At 43.4% G+C, this 21,893-nt stretch overlaps 1 protein-coding gene across 2 annotated transcripts in view; it reads left to right on the plus strand.

Moving 5' to 3' along the window:
- Positions 1-20,236, plus strand: part of HEG1 (heart development protein with EGF like domains 1) — an 87,657-nt gene extending 67,421 nt beyond the window's left edge. For both annotated transcript variants that reach the window (XM_037525405.2, XM_054700502.1), the window contains 3 exons: positions 9,291-9,378; positions 12,963-13,137; positions 15,369-20,236. In XM_037525405.2, coding sequence (XP_037381302.1) covers positions 9,291-9,378; positions 12,963-13,137; positions 15,369-15,518 — 413 coding nt within the window. In that variant the 3' untranslated portion in view covers positions 15,519-20,236. The remainder of the gene's footprint in view (positions 1-9,290; positions 9,379-12,962; positions 13,138-15,368) is intronic.
- Positions 20,237-21,893: the final 1,657 nt, after the last annotated feature.

The following is a 21,893-nucleotide window of genomic DNA, read 5'->3' on the forward strand; positions in this document are numbered from 1 at the left end:
AGAGCAGGCAGAAGGACCGAAGTACACTGCTGAGGGGAGCAGCGGGCGGCAGGAGAGGTCTGCGCGCCATGTGGGACCCTCCTCCGGTGGACGGGAACAGCTGGGGAGCAGCCGGGGAGCAGCCGGGGAGCAGCCGGGGATCGAACCAGCGCTGCAGAGGCTGCGGGCAGCTTCGCAAGCCAGCGCTCAAACGCTGCGCCACCGGGGAGGCCCATCCCTAACTAGGTTTTGCCAGAAACTGTTTCGTATTTCTCAGTGAATGGAAGAGTGACCCATAGAGGACAAACAGACATAGGGGAAGCACTTGAAAGGGTGGCCAGAAGAGTGAGCGGCAGGCCGTTGTTCTAAGAGGCATTTAGTGATCTGTTTCCTCCCAGCACTCATTAAAGACTACATTTAAATATATATGAAAATGATCTACCCCTTTATCCATTGACTATTCTGTAAGTTCCTGTGTTCTCCCCATTATGTTTGCGTGGTTTTAGAGGTAGCCAGTTTTCTCTGATCCAGCAGCTTCCATTTCCTTCCCTTGTAGCCATGCCATCATCATTATGTCCAGCAGAGGGCAGCCCCTCTCTGGATTGCTAGCTCCCTGCCTCGGCCACATTTCAGCCTCTTGTGAGTTTGTTGATGTGTGTGACTATCACTTTATGATTTTAATATCTGTATTAGTGTTAGTGTTGCAAATTCATTAATAGAAACTAGTAATACAAGGCACCTGCCCCTTTCTCTGAGTCTCAGACCAGCCCAGGCCAGGTTGGAGAATCCAAAATCCAGAATTCTATCACCGTCTGTGCTGACAGCGCCTTGTCACGTCTGTGCCTTGTCCCTCAGTGTTTTGTGCCAATGGCGGGACTCTGACCACCCGCCGCTGTCACCACCAAGGATGGGTGCCTTTTGAGCATTCTGACCCATACGGAACTTTCGTAGGCAATAAACGCCTCATCTCTATGCAGACTTGGGGTGTGCACTCTCCTCAAGCCCAAGGAGATGGGGAGTCCAGCTTTTTCAGCCCAGCACGTGGTCGTGAGACCCCCTTCATGCCTAAATTCCCGGGAGTCTTCCAACTCTAATATATTCTGGCTTTAAGAGAATATAACCTTTAGCCTTTCCAAAAGTTTCTCTTTGCTTTCTCACTGTGCCCAAATTTTATTCCTCATTTCCCGTAAAGAATACCCTTCAAACTGGAGAAGGCAGGACCAGCCATAGTCTCAGGACTCTTAGTTCCTGAGGTAGTGCAGACCAGCCGAACTCCATGTACCCCCGACAGGGACCCCACTACTGGGCAGCTCAGGGCCACACCTGTCTTATCACTGTTCCCTTTTTTTGTTTGCATGTAAAGTATGACGTAAAGTATTTCTTTCCATGTAAAGTATGACATTCTAACCCTTCTGCCTTACATCCGAAGGCCCCAGAACACTCTTACACACTTGTTGTCAAGGTGCCCCTCTCTTTCCTTATCCCTCCACTCTTTTCTTAAATGTGCTCGTTTCTTCCTCTGCTTGAATTTTATAGTGGCTCCTCCTGTTGGTTTTAACCAGGAGGTTGAAACCTGCTCCTCCCCTGACATCTTGGTTTGCATTGCTTCTTTCCCTCATTTTTAAAATGAATAAATTTTATTTTTTCATAACATAAAACAAACATGATCATTAATTTTCTTTTTTTAACCTAAATTAATTAGAAAATAGATAGAAGTTAAGGGAGGGAAAAAACTCAATTCTCATCATCACCAAGCAGCCCTGGGAATGCCAGGGTGTATCTTGCCTCCTCAGTGTGATACACAGGGCCAGCACCTGCGCCTGGGCGCTTGCTGGTAATGTAGGATTTCAGGCCTGTCCCCTCCAGACCTACTGAATTAGAATCTGAAGTTTAACCAGACCCATAGATTTGGTTAATCCTTAGATTTGTATGCACATGGAAATTTGAGAAGCACTGCTATTATATTTCTTTCTGGAGGTATGTGCATGTGTGTCTTTTTACCAGAAGCTAGATCTCATACAATAAACAATTTTGTAGCCTTTTAAGCCTAATAAAATATGCAGTGTTTTTATTGACATAACTTTATATGTCATTTTGGGTAATTCTGTCTAATTCACCTCTGCAGATATACCATAATTTACTTAACCATTCCCCTTATTACCATTTTTTTTTTTATTATTGAGGTAACAGTGGCTTACATTATTGGTATTTTTGAAGTATAGGATTTCTCCCACAGGTATCATCACCATAGTGCACCCAGCACCAAATCACCCCAAGTTCCCCAGCACAGTCCATTGTGCTCTCTCTCTGTCCTCACCCCTTCCTCAGCCTCTCCCCCTCTGGATGCTTCAGGTCAATAGTCAGCTTTCCTATTCCCACTTTCTAAGCCATATTTTGTGGTTATTGTCACTTTCTGATTATAGAATTAATTAATTTTTCTAGATTACCTTTGCCTGGTTGTAGACATTTTATCTATCCCGCCTTCATATTCATAACATATGCTTTTTGTAGGTTGTTCTTTCCATTCGAAGTTTCCACATCTCTTCATATGGAGACTCCCACCCCACCAGTCTCCCTTGGCATGCGAGGACTGATTCAGAGCCTCTTTTTCCCATGTGCGGTCCTATTCCTCCTCTTCTTGGAAACCAGAAATTCAAGATAAAGATCATTCTTTATGATTTTACCACCCAATGACCAGTCTGAGGCCAGGTGTGTGAAGTTTCTTCAGTGTGTTAACCCTGTTGTTACACTGGGCTGAGAAACATTCACACCAGTAGAAAAGCTATGTTGTCAGGAGTCACCCACAACAAATACCCGGAAGACGGCTCTGAACTGCTTACAAAGAAGAAGAGATAGTTTGCCTGGAAGTTAGCTGTGACTCATTTAGCTCAATGCAAACATCTCACTTCATGGCAGATGGGAAGAAACAGGGTGAGGGGAGAGAGAGCTAGTGCTCTGTGTGTACTCTTGGGTATGTCACATGCAGCCCAAAGATGTGAGAAATCACACTTCCCAACCTACAGAGGAAAAAGGAATGCTGTGAACAGAGGTTCTTAAGGATAGACAAGAAATTCTAAATGCAAGAGGAATAGAAAGATTTATAAGGAAAAATACTAACCATCCCTCACTAATGAGATCAGTGAGGTCAAAACAAAACAAAATGGGGAGAACTGAGTGAATTTTAAAATAAAACTAATGTGACTACTTGAAAACTCTGTAATGAGTTCAAGAATTGTGAAGGAAGGTGTATTGGTACTATTTGGACACCAGTTTTGATGTGTGTGTTTTTCCTACACAGTCTGATATGATCTACCTGGGGACAGCATCAGATCCCACAGGTTAATGGTTAAGGTCCTACAAGACCTTATCCCTTCCATTTCTGCACCAATCATAATGCTTCTGAATACTGGCTATGGATTGGAGGTTTCCACAACCACCTTCTTGGATTCAGTTAATTTGGTAGCACAGCTCACATAACTTCGAGGAGCATTTTATTTACTGGAATACCCATGTCTCATAAAAGGATGTAACTCAGGAACAGCCAGATGGGAGAGAAGCACTGGACCAGGGAATTGGTCTAGAGAAGCACTAGACCAGTGACCATGCCCTCTCTAAATGTTCCACTCTCCGCAGATCTCCACTTGTTCTCCAACCCAGAAACAATCCAAACTCCTTGCTTTTGGGGTTTTATGGAGGCTTCAGTATATGGGCCTGGTTGATAAAATCATCTGGACGCAATCCAGAATGTTGGATCGAGAGTTGGGGGGACAGAACATGTTGGAGGGAGAGTTGGGGCGATGGAACATGTTGGAGGGAGAGTTGGGGCAACAGAACTGAATGTTCCAAACTTCTAATCATTAGGTTGGTTCCCTTGGCAACCAACCTCTATCCTTAGTTACCTTGGGGCTTTCCAAAGCCTCTTTAACTTAACAAAAGATACCTTTACTGTTATCACTTCGGAAATCCCAAGGGTTTCTGGAACTCTGTGCCAGAAACAAGATGAAGACCAAATATATATTTCATATTATAAATCACATATCACAGTTGGCTTCTGAAACAAATAAGCCTAGTTAGGTTAAGCAGCAAAGATAGGAAGGATCCTGGCACATTCCGTGGAATTCCAGCATCGGGAGAAGCAAGAGTCATGGAATTGTCAGAATCACAATAGCTGGAGGTTGGGGTTTTCATATCAGAGCACACATTAACCTGGTTTCATCTCACCTCTCATCTCTGCTCTTTACTGTTTGTGTTCAGGGTTCCTCTCCTCCCCAGACAGCATGATGGGAAATAGGCTCACCAAACAGCTTTGAGTGTGTGGCACTGGTTCAGTCATGTTGAAAGGAATTTCTCTCTCTTTCCCAAATTGAGTTTCCTGGGAAGGAAATAATTAATCCAGTTTTAATGATCCAAATTGATCCCCGACCAATCCGCTGTAGCCAGGGGATATGTAAGCATGCCTGCTCTCACTTGTAACCTGCACGTGGGAAGGGTGAACAGTTCCCAGAAGGGGGTTGGCTAAGAAGACATCCAGTAGATTGCATTCAAATAAGCATGGAAGCAAGGACAAATACAGCTTATAGGAAAGATTAAGGCCTAGAATGGGTTGGTTTAATGAAAAATGTCAACAGTGATGACAGCCAGATCAATCTAGTACCAGATATTTAGAAGAATAAGGAAAATAGCTATTGCTTGGGGAAGACTGTTGAAATGTCAACAGATGTCCAAGAGAAAGTCAAACTAAGAATTCCAAGTTGTAGAGAGTCTTTTCGCTCTAGAGAGGGTCGGACAGGCAGCCCTCTGCCTCTGTCTCGCCTCACAAATACACACCCACATCACCCCTAGAGTTCATACACATCACAGGTAGTATAATTCAAGACCAGTTTGCTTATACATCATCATGTGACTCAGTAAATCTAAAATCAATACTTAAGTTCAAAAGATAAGCTGTATTTCATAAACTGCCTTGGCAGTAGATAGAAGAAAAAAGATCTGTCGCTTATGTTGTCCACAGGCTTATTACAAGTGTCCGGTAACATGGCTGCCAACAGACATCAGTTGTGCTCTTTGAAAAAGTTTATTTTATACATATAAAATAAATTATATATACATACTTACGTGCATACAATCTCTAGATTTAGAGCCAGTTGTGAGTGTGTATATTTGTGTGAAAATATGAATGAAATTTGAGAATTATAGAAAAGTATGAAGAAGAAGAAAATAAAAGGGTTTTTGCGAATATTTGGGCAAATTCCCATGCAGGTTCTTTATACTCGTGTTCATAGAGTTCTTCTTCTCCTGTGTCATCTAAGCCAGTACTGCCCTAAGTCTGATCTGCAGCCTGGCAGCCTCACATCCCCGGGATCTTGCTAGAAATAGAACTTCTCAGCCCTAGCCCAGACTTATGAATCAAATCTGTTGTGGTGGGAACTGGGCATCTGTGTTTCAACAAGCCTTCTGGATGATTCAAAAAGCTGGAGAAGCATTAGTCTGTACCAGTGTTACTCAAGCATGGTCTGTGAACTGTTACTGCACTGCCATAAGATAATACCAAAAAATAAGAGTGAGCACCTAGAAACATTTGTATTAATTGACATGGCTGTAACATCCAAGGGTGGGATCATTTTAAAATTTATTGTACTTTACAAAAGTATCAGTTCAGAGTAGACTCTTTAAAAAAGGAGAAAGGGAAATTCATCATGGTTGGTACCTGTGGGGAAAGACAGAGGAACAAATAGGGCTTAATTTTCTTTCTTTAACAAGAATATCTAAAAGCACAAAGAAAAAGTGTTCCTTGACCTCAGATCAATTGGGAAGCACTAGTCTACGTCATCATTGCTTCTTTTTTAGGCAAAACTGCTTGTTTCAAAGAGGAATCTGACACAACTGCAGCCACATGCAAGGGTGACTTCCAAAATCAGTGCTTTTTTTGTTTCACCTGGAAATGAGAAATTTTGAACTTAATGCGGAGGAGTAAGCAGGAGCTCGACTTTGGTCTTTCATTAGCCACAAAGAGAGCCATGTGGTTGCTTTAAAGCAGGGAAATGGCACTATCGGTTTAGTTTTCGAGAAGCATGAGCCAGTCGCGGTGCAGGAAGATGAGTTGGTGGGTGACTGCAGTTGTTCAGTGAGGGATCCAGGGTTGATGGTGGCACAGAGTGGTGTGGATGGAGAGGAAGATGAGTCAACAGACTCAAGAGGCTTGTCTTTTCCTTTACTTTTGCTATAAGTGAATCTAGAATACATGTGTCAGGAGACGAGGGAAAGAATGTCCTTGTTCCCATGCTTTGGCTTGGTTTCCTCTGTAACTTAATTCTGATGGTTTTTCATAATAGCCAGATTTCTGAGATGTTCATTTAAAGATAGCTAAATGGTTGCAGAGCTTGTATTTGCTCACTGTCAGCTCTGCACAATTTGTTGATCTTACCTGAATACCTAGAGAGTCTTCATTTACTATAGAAAATCCTGTTATTGGCCCTTACAATCTGAGAACATGACTTTAATTGTATTTCCATGGAAAAATAAATCAACCAGAATATTTAATAAACTTTGTTGAAAATATAATTTTTCCCCAGAAATACACAGGTACAAAACCATTTAATTAAAAATTTAATATTGTTTGTTACGCATTATTGGTGAGAAGGAAAAATTTACCCCTGCCCCCTGGATTCTTCTCAGACTGGTAGTCAAATTCACATCAGACAGTTTAGTAGGAAAAAAACCCAAATTTAGTTATATATATGTGGGGAATCTACATGGAAATGAGGATTCCAAAGCTCGTGGGGCAAAGTAGGGGTATATATCATGAGCTGAGGAGTGGAATGGGAGCCTGGGATGGCAAGGAGAAAGGAAAGTGACTCATGTGATAAGGAAATGTGACTTATAAAATGAAGACCAGGTTCTTTGTAATTAGGTATTTGCCCAGCCATATAGATAGAGTCTCTGCCCTCTTACACTGTTGGTGGGAATGTAAACTGGCCCAGCCCCTATGGAAAGCAGTTTAGATGTTCCTCAAAACACTAAAAATAGATCTGTCATATGACCCAGCAATTCCACTCCTAGGTATCCACCTACCCAAAGAACGTAAAAACACCAATTTGAAAAGAAACCTGTGTTTATTTCAGCGCTGTTTACAATATCAAGATATGGAAACAACCCAAATGCCCCAAAATAGATGAAAGGGTCAGGAAGATAAAAGGATCAGCAATCAAAAAAGACAAACTCATACCATTTGTGACAACATGGATTGAGCTGGAAGGGATTATGTTCAGTGAAATAAGCAGAAGGGGAAAGATATTTACCTGATGGTGTCACTAATATGTGGAATCCAGATAAACCAAACAAAGAGTCAGACAAAGACAAATTTTAAAATCACCCCTGGAAGTTGACCATTGATTTGAGGCATCCAAGAGAGGAGGGTGAGAAGGAGGGGAAGGGGTGAGAATTGGGGGTTGGAGGGGTACAATGGATTGTGATGGATGACTCTGGGTGCTTTGTTGGTATGAGAGCTACAGTGACCACACCTGAGGGTCAGAATATCCTATACTGTCAAAACATTAACAAGGATGTAAAGGTACTTCAATAAATAATTAAAAATAGATAGGGTTCTCTGATATAAAGACTATTTCTGGTCAGAACCCTTAATCAGGGTAGGACCATCAGTTTCTATTCTTTCAGATAATTAAGTTTCTTTTGAGCCTGCAGGAAGACATGACTTTTCCCTATATCATTATAGATTCTTGGCTAAGATCTTTCCCTTAATAGAAGACAGATGAATAGGACCAAAAAATTAATTGCATAAATACATACTGGAGCCCCACAAGAATATGAAACTCAATAGATGGTTGAACATTATATAACCTTCCCGAGCTAAGTGGGGGATGGGGGTGTCGGGGCTGGAATTCACAGGCAGGTGAGAGGAGGCGATGACTGCCTTGCCATGCAGATAAGTCTCTCTTGGTGAAAAAAGTCACCTCTGGTAATACATCTTCCTGGTATGAGCTAAGGTAAATTTCCTTTACAAGCAATTTCCATTGTTTTCAGAGCTCAGGGTGTTCAATTTCTCAAAATAATCAGCCCAAAATAATAAACATTCCAAATATTTTGGGTGGTAAATTCTGCTACCTTCAACAGAGAAAGCACATAGCTAACCTTACAGGAAATGAAAAGTGAGATGTTTGGGGCCTCCCCGGTGGCGCAGCGGTTGAGCGCTGGGTTGTGAAGCTGCCCGCAGCCTCTGCAGCACCGGTTCGATCCCCGGCTGCTCCCCGGCCACCGGAGGAGGGTCCCACATGGCGTGCAGACCTCTCCTGCAGTGCCCTCTGCTCCCCGCTCTGGCGCTGGTGAATTCTCTCACCCTCCCGCGCTTCTGACTGTACCCAGTGCTTGTATACATAAATAAAAATAAATCCTTAAAAAAAAAAAGATAAGTGAGATGTTTGGGGCCAGTTTCAGTCTGTTGATAATTAACCTACAGTTGAGCCGGCTCCTAATAACCGTTTGGAAACTTTGAAAAATTAAAGGTTTATTACTTACTCGACCTGGAAATTGTGTACTATACCTGGAACCATGAACCAAAGAAGGGAAGGGGCAAGGGTGTGGGGGCAGGGAGGGAGTGCAGTGCATTTTAGAGCCTGGAATCTTGTTTTTATTGGGGTTGAGAGTTCGGCCTAGAGTTTTCCAGGCTCACTCTTTATTCGTGATCTTAAAAGAATGGGAAATATGAAGCATAGGGGGAAAAAAAACACCCAAATGGTCAGTTATTAAAATCAACCAAGATAGCGAAAACAAAGGAGCGTTATTTACTTCTGTGACCTGTGGTGTGTTTACTTGAGAAGGCTCTGTTTGTCTTTTTTTTTTTAAGATTTATTTATTCATTTATACAAGCACTGGGTACAGTCAGAAGCACAGGAGGGTGAGAGAATTCACTAGAGCCAGAGTGGGAGCAGAACAGGCAGGCTGACGACGAACACTGCTGAGGGGAGTAGCAGGTGCGGCAGGAGAGGTCTGCGTGCCATGTGGGACCCTTGCTGGGGGCTGGGGATTGAACCGGCGCTGCAGAGACTGTGGGCAGCTTCGCAGCCCAGTGCTCAACCACTGCGCCACCGGGGAGGCCCGAGAAGGCTCTGTTTGAATGGGATTCCTTGGCCAGCTAGACACTTGCATTACCAAAAGAGAAAACCCAGGGTTTATTATACTACTAGAGTCTCCCAACTGAGGCAGCCTGCTAGTTGTGTAGTGGGGAGGTGAACCAGTCTATTGTATTCATTTTTTCATTTATAACCTCTTACCTTTTTCTTTTTGACCACTTCTAGCCTATCAGCTTATCACGGTGGTGATTGCAGCAGCTGGAGGTGGGCTTCTCCTTATTCTAGGCATTGCACTGATTGTTACCTGTTGTCGGTGAGTGATGGGAATTCACATTCTGTTTCTTTGCCTGTGCTATGAAAAGGATAATTTTTATTATCCTTTTAAAGAATGTTCAGGTGGTTTAAAATATTATATCATATTATATGGCTGAACCATTAAGAAAAGGAGAAAGGGAAATCCATGAGATGCCATGCGGGAAATATAAAGACAGCAAGTTGAACTTTACTTCTTTTATTTTTAAAAAGAAAATCCCATAGCAAAATCAAGAGAAGAAAAAAGAAATAGATTGGAATTTATCAAAATGTAACACATACTTCACAGAGCGCTACCAAGAAAGTGGACCAAAAACCCACAGAATAGGAAAAACTCGTAAATTATAGCTGATAAGGCACCTGTATCAAAAATACATAAAGGAATCTTCCAGCTCAATAGTAAGACAAATAGCCCAATTTGAAAATGGGTAAAGAAGTTAAATAGCAGGCCTCCTGGTGGCCTAGGGGTTAAGTCTCAGTGCTATCATCACTACCGTCTGAGTTGGATCCCCGGCCAGGGAGCTGACCCACTTGGCTTAGCAGACCTCTCCAGTCCCGCCCGCTGCTCCCCTTAGCAGTGTATTTCAGTCATTCTGCCTGTTCTGCTCCCCACTCTGTCTCTGGTGAATTCCCCTTTCCCCTGCCCTCCCTGCACCTCTGGCTTGTACCCCAGTTCTTCTACGAAAAAATTAATTAAAAAAAAAAAAGTTGAATAGACATTTCTCAAAAGAAGTCATGCAAATGGCTAGTAAGCACATGAAAGGGTCATTGATCCACTAGTTTTAAAGGAATGCAAATCTGAACACCATGAGATATCACTTCATACTTGCTGAGATGGTTACTAAACAACAAGAAAAAAACGAGAAAATAGTAAGTTGTGGTGAGAATGTGGAAAAAAGAGAAATGTAAAATGGTGTACCACTTTCCAAAAGTCTGCCAGTTTCTCAGAAACTTAAACACAGAATTGCCCTTTGACCCATCCATGCCACTCTTAAGTACGTACCAAGAGAAATGAAAATGAAACATAATGTTCGTAGCCGCATTATTCATGATAGCCAAAAGGTGAAAATAACCCCAATATCCTTCATCTGATAGGCCAGATTTACAAAATAGGATATTTCCATGCAATGAAATGTTTTCATTCCATAAAAGGATTGAAATACTAACATATCTTGAAAAATACGCGGAGTGAAATAAGTCAGTCACAAAAAACCACTTATAAGATTACATTTATATGAAATGTTCAAAACAGGCAACTCTCATAGAGATAGGAAGTAGATTAGTAGTTTGCTAGGACTGGGATGGGTAGTGGGGCAGAACTAGGGAGTAATAGCTCACGAGTTTGGGGCAATGAAACTGTTCTAAAAATGAGTATAATGATGGTTGCACAATTTTGAAAAATCATTAAATTGTACACCTTAAATGGGGGAATTAAGAATAGGATTACCTGAAATATTTCAGCAATAGGGAAGTTGTGGAAGCATGTGGGATGAGCAAGTTCTCAGCAGGAAACTTGCCTGTAGGCCTCCCTCCAGGAAACTAGCAGGAGTGGATTTCGACTGAAAAGGGAAAGAAGGAAAGGAGTCGGGCCCCTCCCTGTGGTTATTTATTCATATAAGGGAAAATTATGACCTTGATTCATATGATAATAAATGACAGGAATGATTCAGACATACAGATGAGGGAACTTAACAAAATAACACGTTTTCTCTTTTACTTTTGATATGAAGGGCATTTTAAGATATCCCCTACCCCAGTGAGACTGCAGAGAACTATTTGCCCTGTCAGTTCAGGAATGCAGGCCTTGTGGCACAGCCTTTGCCTATGCAGGGGAAGGAAACTTTTCCTTCTACCACTCTAGGGTCTTTCTCTGGTTTAATAATTAAATTGGCATGTAAGACAGATTAATAGGAGAAAAATATACTTAATAGTTTACGTAAGAAGGCCTCAGAGACATGAGTCTGGAGAGCAAGCTGGTTAAGTCTGCCAGATTGAGGAAAGGAGTGGAAGAGGAGCTTAAGGCTTCAAAGGGGAGGAGGGTAATTCACAGCATAAGAACAGGTGTTGGGTGATTTGATGTTTGTTCTGCCAACCGCATAGGTCATTCAAACAGAACTGATTGTTCTTTGGGCCAGGCCTCCTATCTAAGTTGTTTTTAAATAATTAAGGGAGAGATAAAGGTTTGCCTTAAGTCTGTAGGGTCTTGATTACCTTCGGCCTGAAATGCAGTCACACATTGCTAGATACTTGCTAAGAAATGGGTTGTTAGGTGATTTCGTCATTGTGCAAATATCAGGAAGCATAGTTACACAAGCTTAGCTGGAGGAGTGTGCCACACACCTGGGCGCGGTGGTGTTGCCTACTGGGAGCACCATCTGTAGTGGACAGAACCTGATAATCAAGGCATCACTGTAATCCACACGCCCAAGCGGCACATACAGGGGGCCTGTTCTGAACACCTTCACCTTCTTTTGTAAAGTTGCCTTCAAATCATCAAAGATATACTGGGGGGATAAAAGTCTGAATGTGAAACAAGGACCTAGAGAACTAAAGTCTGGTGCTCAAAGGGGCATAAGCTTCATATTTGCTGAGTGTCCTGTACCTGGTAGTGTGGCCATTTCAGGCAGGAGCCTCTCAGTGTCAGGAAAGGAAGGTGGTTGTGAATGCTAAGTTTTTATTTAAAGAAGATACCCCACCCTCCAGTGAACAATACAGAGGCAGGTCTGTCTATGCCTGCAAGAAGGCCAACATGTAAGCCATATGCTGGACATTTGATTCTATGATCTGAGTCATTATGTACCTTCCCAGAACATTTATTTATAAGTAGAAGGAAGAAACTTCAGTTTATCTTATCCAGGACATCTATAATTAAATTCTCTGCTATAGTCCCACTAGACAAGTGAATAACACATTACCCAAGCACTTCCCGTCAGTGACATCTCACAAGTAGGGAACTTGCCCCAGGATTCCCCTGACCTGCTAAAGGAAGAGTATGCACAGGTATATAAACACGTGGGCTAGTTTTCTGATTTGTGAAGTAGCTTCAAGTGGTGAAAGAGCACTGGCCAGGGGTTGAGACCAGAATTCTAGTCCCAGCTTTACTAGCAGCAAATGCCACCCAGGGAACAAGCCCCATCTCTTTGTAAGGCCAGAGTTGCGTGATCCCCAGAGCTCCTGTTTCAGTATATTTCTGAGACTTCGAAGCTCCCGTGTAAATTCTGATGCCCAAACAGGTTGAGAACCACAGAACTAAAGAATTCTAAAGATCTTCTGGCTCCAGCTTTCTGTGAATTTCTAACTCTTGTTCTCTGGAGTCCAGGAGTCCAGATCGGCTCCACCGCAACTGTCTTTGTCCTCTCTACTCTTGATAACCTGGCCTTTCGAGTTGAAAGAGGTTTTTTTTGTACCAGTTGCATTTTTACTTGTTTTTGGCAAGTACCAAAAATAATAACATTCCTCTGTGGGCAGTGACAAAGAAATAAGTGGTAGCTTTCAGTCTAATTTACCTTATGAAATAACAGATGGTGCTTCCAGATATCATTTGGAACTTATTCATGTAACTTTTCAAATGTTTTTTACCTACAGAAAGAATAAAAATGATATAAGCAAGCTCATCTTCAAAAGTGGGGATTTCCAAATGTCCCCATATGCCGAGTACCCCAAGAACCCTCGATCACAAGAATGGGGCCGAGAAGCTATTGAAATGCATGAGAACGGGAGTACCAAGAACCTTCTCCAGATGACAGATGTGTATTATTCGGTGTGTATCCCTATACCCGGGGCAACCTCAATGCTGTAGTTTCCTCTGAAAGTCAAGGGATTCAGTTTTGTTATCGTGTAGTTAGCTAGAGTGAGCTAAAGCTTAAAGAGAATGGTGGCATGCACTGCTTATTCACATAATTTAAGACTCAGTTTACTTATGATGTATTTGCACGCTATTTATTAGTTTTGACATTGAAATAGGAAGGATAGTTCCACGGGGCACATTACTGTCATGAGGTTGTCGTAATACCCTCTGGTTCCTGAACTTGCTTTTAAGTTACAGGATTGGAAACTGAACGAGAAGGAATGTAGTGGTAGTTAGGCACTGGCCCTTTCATTTTTATCTCTGGCGTGCCATGACCCCTGTGGCTGCACAGGCAAAACAGCAGGGATTGGGAAAAAATGCATAAAGCAAATGATTCATGTCACCCCCAACAAACACTTCTCAAGGCTTGGATCATATACTCAGGAGTCTGAATTAATTTGCTCTGTCCAGTTCTTGGCTGCCTCATTGGGTAAGTTGGGAGGCTGCCTTGAACTCTTGCTAATTCTGTTCCACATTGAACACCTGGAGCCATATTCCTGTGCGTTGCTCAGTTCACTTCACATAAGTAAACGAAGACAGGATATCTCATGCCATTTGGAGCAGTTTGAGATATAGCAGTAAACATGAAAGCTAACCCTGGGAGGGACTTAATAGCGCTGGCAATTATGTGACAGAAACCACAACCTTGCCGGTTGCTATGGGAATTGACTGAGAGTTCAGACTTTGGATGGGAGGAGTGGGTTTGTTCCTGCTATGGAAGTTTTGAAGGACTCTTTGGAAAATTTCAACCTGGAGGATGAATAAGAAGAAATAAGGGGACAAACATAGGCTCAAACTTAACACTAGAGAAAAATGATTCCATAGATATTTCTGCAAAAGGGTTTTGCTATTTCCCCCTCTGTTTATCAAGAAAGTTCTTTTTACTCCAGTAACTGCAGACACAACTAAGCAGGTATTTTACCCAGATGCATCCACACACTCACATCCTTTGCTTGATAGGGTGTCCTCTACCCAGCGTGGCGTGATGACATGGAAGTGAACAGGACCCAACTTGCTACGTTTCCATGGTGTTAACTAAAGAACTGCCTTAAAAAGAATCAAGAGCTTAAATGAACCCTATATTCATTTCAAAATAGCATTCTGAGTAGTCAGCCTACTTCAGCCCTGAGTAGGCATGGCTGAAGCTTATGGCTAGAAGCTGTCACCTGAGTGAGGGAATTGTCCCTCACAGTGGTCTTGGGTGAACATTGGGGTCTCGTAGGATTACGTTTCTAATATGGAGTATCTAGGGTTTTATTTCTACCAACCAAGCATTTTCCCTTGGTGGTCCTGAATGAGGCCCTCCTTCAAGGAACCAGGTCATTCCTAGGGATTTTTTTCACATCAGATAGATAGTTGCAACCCACTGAATTGTGCTGTGGGTGGGAGACACCTGAGAGTCACTGCTGGCCTCCTGCTCAGGATCCTGACTCCTTATAACCTGTGTAGGTTGGTCCCCATTCATGGCAGGAACAGTTGCATTCTGCTAAATGCCAGCAAGAATTTAAGGTCATTTTGCTTCCCAGAGGAAGACTCTTTTTTTAAGTCAAGATCATAAGCAGGTAATAAATTAATTCTGATAATAATCAAAACAGTAGTTAGCCCAGGGTTTTTGCTATGTTGGTCTAAAATCACTGGGTTTCCCTTCATTGTTTTTGTTTTCCCTCTTTTTGCCTGAAAATACAGGCAAAGGTATCCCAGTTTGCATAAGGAGACAGAACTGGGAGGTCCTTGCTCTATGATGTATAACTGCCTCCACCTTAAGTTTATTAAATGTAGCCTTCTTTAAAAAAAAAAAAAAAAAACCCACACACAGGGCCTTCCCTGGTGGCGCAGGCACTTGAATGCCACGCTGTGAAGCTGTCCACAGCTTCTGCAGCGCCAGTTCAATCCCAGCTGGCCTCAAGGATCCCACATGGTGTGGCAGACCTCTCCTGCCACACCCGCTGCTCCCCTCATCAGTGTATTTCATCACTCTGTTCTGTTCCCTGCTCTGTCTCTGGTGAATCCTCTCACCCTCCCGTGCATCTGGCCTGTACCCCGTGCTTGTATAAATAAATAAATAAATCTTTTAAAAAAAAAAAAAAAGCTATTAAATTTAAACCCAAGAATAATAAATTGAGTTTTTTCTCTTTGGCCACCAGCCCACAAGTGTAAGGAACCCTGAACTTGAACGAAATGGACTCTACCCAGCCTACACTGGACTGCCTGGCTCTCGGCATTCTTGCATTTTCCCTGGACAGTATAACCCATCTTTCATCAGTGATGAGAGCAGGAGAAGAGACTACTTTTAAGTGCAGAGAGAAGGGGGCCATTGCTCTGAGCTCACCGCCGGGACTGCTGTTGCTCAGAGGACTGCCCCAGGAGGGGCCGCTGCACATTGGCTGCTCCCAGGACACACGGAGCCATGCTTGAGCGGCAACAAAAGTGGGGACAGGTGTGAGGGGAGTGACCACAGCAGAAGGGGGCGCACGGGCCCTGCGGACGTGGGACTGCACGCTGCTCCTTCATCACCCTCATTGTTACTGTGAATGTGAATGTGGGCGGGTGGGAGCGACCACAGCATGGCCGCTGGCTTGAGGCATGACTGTCAGGGCAGGTCACTAGGCATCATTGCAAGACCCCAGTGTTTCCTTAGTTTGCACTTTAGTGAATTGGATAGGGAAGTCTCCTTTGGGATTTTTTTCAAGACTGTTTTAGAAAGGACTCTTTTCCTCAGACATTTCCTTGAACCTCAGTTTGGTGACTGTCAACAAAATATGGTCTTCTATAGTTGTTTTCCTGCCTAGTATCCACATGCTAGACAACAGATAATGATGAAAATACCACTACAGTTTGGAGATGCTGTAGATCAACCTACAGTGTTTCAGTCTGTGTTAGAATGTGCAAGCCAGTCCCCAGAATGAGGAGTTGCAATTTGTGAGGCACAGCACACAACTTGTTTGTTTTATAGTCAAGGTAACACATTGATTTCAGATGACTTTTCCCTTTGTGTTAAATCTCACTTTGTCATACAAGCCTGACTGAATCAGGGCAAAACAACTTCCACCTGGTGCGTGTTAGGGGCCTTCAGTTGCCCTGGAGGGAGGCCTACCAGGCGTCAGCAGCAAAGGCCCTGGTGGAAGATTTACAGAGCTACAGGTGTGGATAGTAGGCACTTTTGTTCCTGGTGGCATTGCATGATGCAGGGGTTAGGCACGGGGGGCCTCTGACCAACTTTGAGCAGAGGCTACCACCTAAGGAATAGAAATGGAAAGCTGAATGTAGGTTGGGCCTGAGCTGATAGTTCACTGCCAGGGGAAAGGCAGCTTGATGCAGCCCCAGTCACCAAGTGTGGTTAGAGGAATGGACTGAATAGGTCAATTAAATTTCCTGAAACACCAGTGCTGGCAGATTCCTGAGGAAGAATAAGTAACTGGAGTGCGGGCACACGTGAGTCCACTTACCTGCTAATATAATATCTGACTGGATCTACAGTCTCATCCACAACTCTGTGAACTTTCAGCCACTCAAAGCTATTTATGACCTCTTATCCAGTAATGTTACCTCTTTATATTACCACATAGTTCCCTCCAGAAACATTCATGATTTAAGTCAGCAGTTGAGAGTTTGAGGGTTGAGAGTTTGCCTCTGGGAAGGAAATTTCACATGCCTTATTTATTATCGCCATGAGGTGCTCTGAGGGTGAGGGGGGTTGTGCTCAATGTCTTTATTGCTTGTGGAATTGCAACTGTTCTCATCACCTACTTTTCAACATACTGGTTTTGGATGAAGTGAACACAGAGGTAAAAGAATTGTCCCCACCCAAAAGCTTGGAGCATAATGGCACCACTTTTTTGGAAATGGTTCAGCCTTTGGAGACAATTCTATCCTGGGCATTTGTTTCTTCACATTCTCTAATCTCTTCAGAAAGTTTCCGATTCCTGTTCTTATGTCATCTCCGTCCTAACAGCTTTAAGTACAAACTCCTGCCTCTCATCATCTCCACGAGTCCCCATCACCTGCTGCAGCAGGACTGCTAATCAGGGGCAGCCTTCATACTTGTTAAGTTGGACTCAATACAATAGATATAAAAGAATGTGGTTTTTATCAGTGGGTGCCGCCTTAAAATGACAGCGCATCACCTTTTTAATATCTTGGGTTTTGCATCTCTCTATGGAACTAAACAGTCATGTGTGCCTACCGGCCTGGCATCTTACTAGAGCTGTGGGCTCCTGCACTCAGCTCACCTGAGCTAGCAGAGCCATGCGGTGGCCAGCTTCCTAGTTCTTGAGATAGATCCTTGCTCTTCCCAGGATCCAGAGCCACCATGGGGCCTCTTCCCAGGCGGACATGTCTGCTGCCTTCAGCTGATAGCGCAGCAGACAAAGCACCTCCTAGCTCAAGGCTAGATGCTATAAACTCTACAAAATTAAGTGTTGTGCTCCAAAAGCATTTTTGAGAAAAATTCCACAGTCCAGAAAAGCGTGTCACGTAAGTACCAAGATGCTTTCCTATGAACAGGTTTTGCGCAGTTCAAGATGATTGTTTTGTTTTGTTTTTTTTTCCTTTACTGTGAAAGGAGAGGCACCTTGCAAGGTTGAGTTCATGTAGTACCTGCAGTTTCCAGGAGCCTCGTGTGGGTGGGGCGGGCCTGTCTCAAGAATATGAGTATCCGAGAAGGCACAAAAATAGCATGACTATTACCCTTCATGGGAGAGTCAGGGCGAGGCCTTCACTCCATCTCAGGGTTAATATCCCAGAGGGGTCTGAGGGGCAAAGGGGAAACAACTGTAAGGCAGTGGCAGCCTGTGGACTGAGGAATAGGCGGGAGCCCTTAGCTCTGGCGCAGAGCTCCGTGTTGGCCTCCACCCTGGCGTGACATACATGTGTAGGGAAATGCTGTGGCCCTATGTGGTCCACAAGGCCAGAGGGTGATGGGGTAAAGGAACACAATTGCCATGGGTCTTCTAAACTTCTGTAGGGAAGACCAGGTGACTCAGGGCAGGACCACTCACCACTGGCCTCCAGTGTCTGTGGGTTTTATTTAAACTCCAAGGAGTCTGTGTCTTATCCTCTCTGCTCTATCACTCAGCCCAGAGCACAAGAGACAATTTAGAACTGAATAGTCAAAAGCAGCATGTCTCATGTCCTGCCTGGACTAGGTTCAGTGCAAGGTGCGAGGCTCACTATACCCTTGTGAGGTGGGCACCATGGTGCCTGTTTCTCAGACATGCAGCCTTCAGAGTGGAGAAATAACTTGCCTTGGAAAGCTGGCATTCAAACCCTTCTTCCTGGCTTGCTCACCCCACTGTACGCTCTGCCTCACCTTCGTGGCAGGGGCTCCACCATCCTGTGTAAAGTCAAAGAGGACGAAAGAGAATGGTCTTAAAAAATAAGTTTTTTTTTTTTTTTTAAAGAACCTACTATTAAGTAGTAACTAAACTAATGCCATGAAATTTAAAAAAAAAGTGAATCCTGTTTTGAAAAAGTCCTTTCAGACTTCTTATTGCTTGTATTTCTTGGACCCTGCAGTCATCATTAGTAAACGCAGGGCTGGCTTGTGCTTAGCAAGAAGTGTACTGGTGCGTAGCTCTGCATGTAGGAGGTGAGAACACATTCAACTGAATGTCTTAAATGCTGACATTCCTTTGATAGATTTGTTTTCAGAAGTAGCTAACTCATTTAGTGCCAAAATTTCTGGATAGTGTGATCAAGCTGGTTGGATAGCATTTGAGGTCAAAAACTAAGGTGTGACTGAAGTTCTTGAAAAGATAAATGGGAGCACACGCCATCACGGTACACGCTGGTTGGGCCCCCAAGAAAACATCTTCAAAGGAGGATGTTTGTTCAGATGTGAAAGTTCCCAGCGCAGACCCCTGAGGGCCATCCTCACTCATGGCTGGTGAGTTCCTCCCTTCATCTCCTGGCTCTCTTGTGAAGCATCAGGCACCCTGCGACCGTGAACTCATCCTGAAGAAGCTAGAGTGAGCAGTCCCTGTGCTTCTGGCTTAGGTTAGCCTAATGCACCGCCAACTAGGGCATTGACCCATAGTTCTGAGACACTTGCACTGATTTTGAAACTAGAGCACTTCTTTGGGGAGAGGAAAAATGCACAGTTCAGTATTTTGTATCTTATTTAGAAATACCCTTAATATTGGAGATATTTTTTCTATGTGAAAACTTTTGTAGGGCTCAGAGGGATTTTTTGTTTCCTTCTTGACAAAGTGTCATTCTGAGGTTTTGGGAAAAGAGATACAGTTTTGTAGTTAGCTTTTGCATATGTGTTCTTTCTTTTTCTTCTCTCAAATCCCCAGAGAAAGAAATGGTTAAATCACTAGGAATGTTAAAATATGATTGTTAATTTGTTGTGCTTAAGTATCTTTTTGATGTGTTAGAATTTGTCCTGTGTGGTATAGACTTGGAAAATCCTGTGAAACCAAAAGGAACAATTCAGGCCTAAAAAGAGACTGGCTGTGTCCACTGGGCATTTTTAAAGAGGACATTTCAAGGAAATCACATGTTAGATTCTGCTTTTTATCAGTTTTTGGAGACATCTAATGTCCTTCCGGTGTAGAGTTCTTAGGTGGGAAGGATGGGGCCACATAGGGATGGGACGGAATCGACCTACCTGAGAAACACCCCACTCACTTACTCTGTACTACCTTGTTCTATTTCTTTAAAAAGAAAGATGTTTCATCATGGGTTGCTGTGGGTTTTGTTAATGTTTGTGTTGCTGGATTTATGGTTAAAGGAAACATGGCTGGATTATGAACATTTTGAGTTTTCACATTGTCTCAGATTTCTCTTTACCAACTGTTAAACCTTAGCCCCTGGTCAATTGTGTTCAATTCATATGAGAATGTTATTTAAAGTTGTATTATAATTGCAACCTCCACTAATTATTCAGTACTGTAGCAGCAAAGTATTATTTGTAAGAATTTGGTTATTTTTATACTTATATCCACTATAAGTCTGGCGTTCTAGTCAGTAAAATGATGCAATAAAATAAATATCATTTTCATTGTGTATTTTTCTCTTAATAACAGGCAAACCAGAGTGCATGGTTATTTTTCACATGGACGTCACTTAAGCAATGGGACAGTCCAGTGAGCTACTGCATGACAGATGTGGGGATGGGTCATTTCTGAAATGAATCACCCTCATTGCCCAACACAGCGAGGAAATAAACCTAGAAGTGTGACTATACAATTGAGGCTACTGGAGGAGGAGGAGAAGTATGGGAGAGCAAAGGTTGGAGGGGCTCCAGTGGATTGAGGGTGGAGGCCTATAGGTGCCTTGGTGGCGAGTGTAGTGTGCTGACATGCATCCAGTTACTTCAGTAAGAAATAATAAAATGTAAGAGAGGGCCTGCCCTGGTGGTGCAGGCAGTTGAGCGCAGTGCTGTGAAGCTGTCCGCAGCATCTGTAGTGTTAGTTTGATCCGGGCCACCAGGCGAGGGTCCCACATGGTGTGGCAGACCTCTCCTGCCGCGCCTGCTGCTCCCTTCAGCAGTGTATTTCTTCAGTCTGCCTGTTCTGTTCCCCGCTCTGTCTCTGAATCCTCACCCTCCCCCGCATCTGGCTGGTACCCGGTTCTTGTATGGATAAATAAATAAATCTTTAAAAGAATAAATAAATAAAATATAAGAGAAAGGAAATAAACCTTTGATGATGGACAAATGAATAAACAAACAGATTGACCTAAGTGATAAAAAGCCTAATGCGAGTGTAACACCTGCTTTTGTTTACTTTCTACCACTTTATGCCAAAACTCTTAATACCTTAGAGGAGAAAGGAAGTTAAGTGTGTCTATGCTCTGTGGAAGAGAGAATATGGAATTCTAAGATGGCACCATGTACCTCACACTTATGGTGGCCAGTGACTGTGAGTGCCTGGCTACATGAATGTTTGAGTCAGTTGCTTCCTTGGGTGCCTTTTGCACGTGGAAGAGCCTCTCAGTTGCTTTATGGCAGAAACGTTGGCACTAGGAGAGGTTAATTACGGCAGCTTAGGGCCTCCCCGGTGGTGGAGCAGTTGAGCGCTGGGTTGCGAAGCTGCCCACAGCCTCTGCAGCGCCGGTTCGATCCCCAGCCACCGGGTGAGGGTCCCACATGGTGCGCAGACCTCTCCTGCCGCCCACTGCTCCCCTCAGTAGTGGGAGCATCAGTCTGCCTGTTCTGCTCTCCGCTCTGGTGAATTCTCTCACCCTCCCATGCTTCTGACTGTACCCAGTGCTTATATATATAAATAAATAAATCTTTTTAAAAAACATTATGGCAGCTTAGGGCAGGAAGGGGACCTTTTGGTAGAATAGATTAGGGCTACAGCACACCAAGCATTTCTGAATGGAGATGAAGGGCTGCACTCCGCTATCACAGCTACCTCCCCTACCATTTAACAAGCATTTAACAATTTCTTGCCTACCATTTAACAATCCCTGGTTGAGTCCCCACCCCGCTCGTTCCTGCTGAGCTCAGTCAGATATTACAAACATCCCAGCATTTTCAGACCCCCTCTTCCTTGGTAACTGTTTAGGATCTAAAAATATGGCAGGACTGACAAGCTGGCCTGAATGCTTGTCCTACTTGTGCGTGCGACCGGGCAATGTTGAGCCGCTCCCTCAGGATTTGTTTTGCCAGTAAGTAAAGATCTAAAAATATTTTTGGACCTTTGGACTTAAAGGACTTC

Source organism: Talpa occidentalis, unplaced genomic scaffold, assembly GCF_014898055.3.
Source record: "Talpa occidentalis isolate TD23 unplaced genomic scaffold, MPIMG_talOcc4v2.1 talOcc4.4, whole genome shotgun sequence".
Lineage (NCBI taxonomy): Eukaryota > Metazoa > Chordata > Mammalia > Eulipotyphla > Talpidae > Talpa > Talpa occidentalis.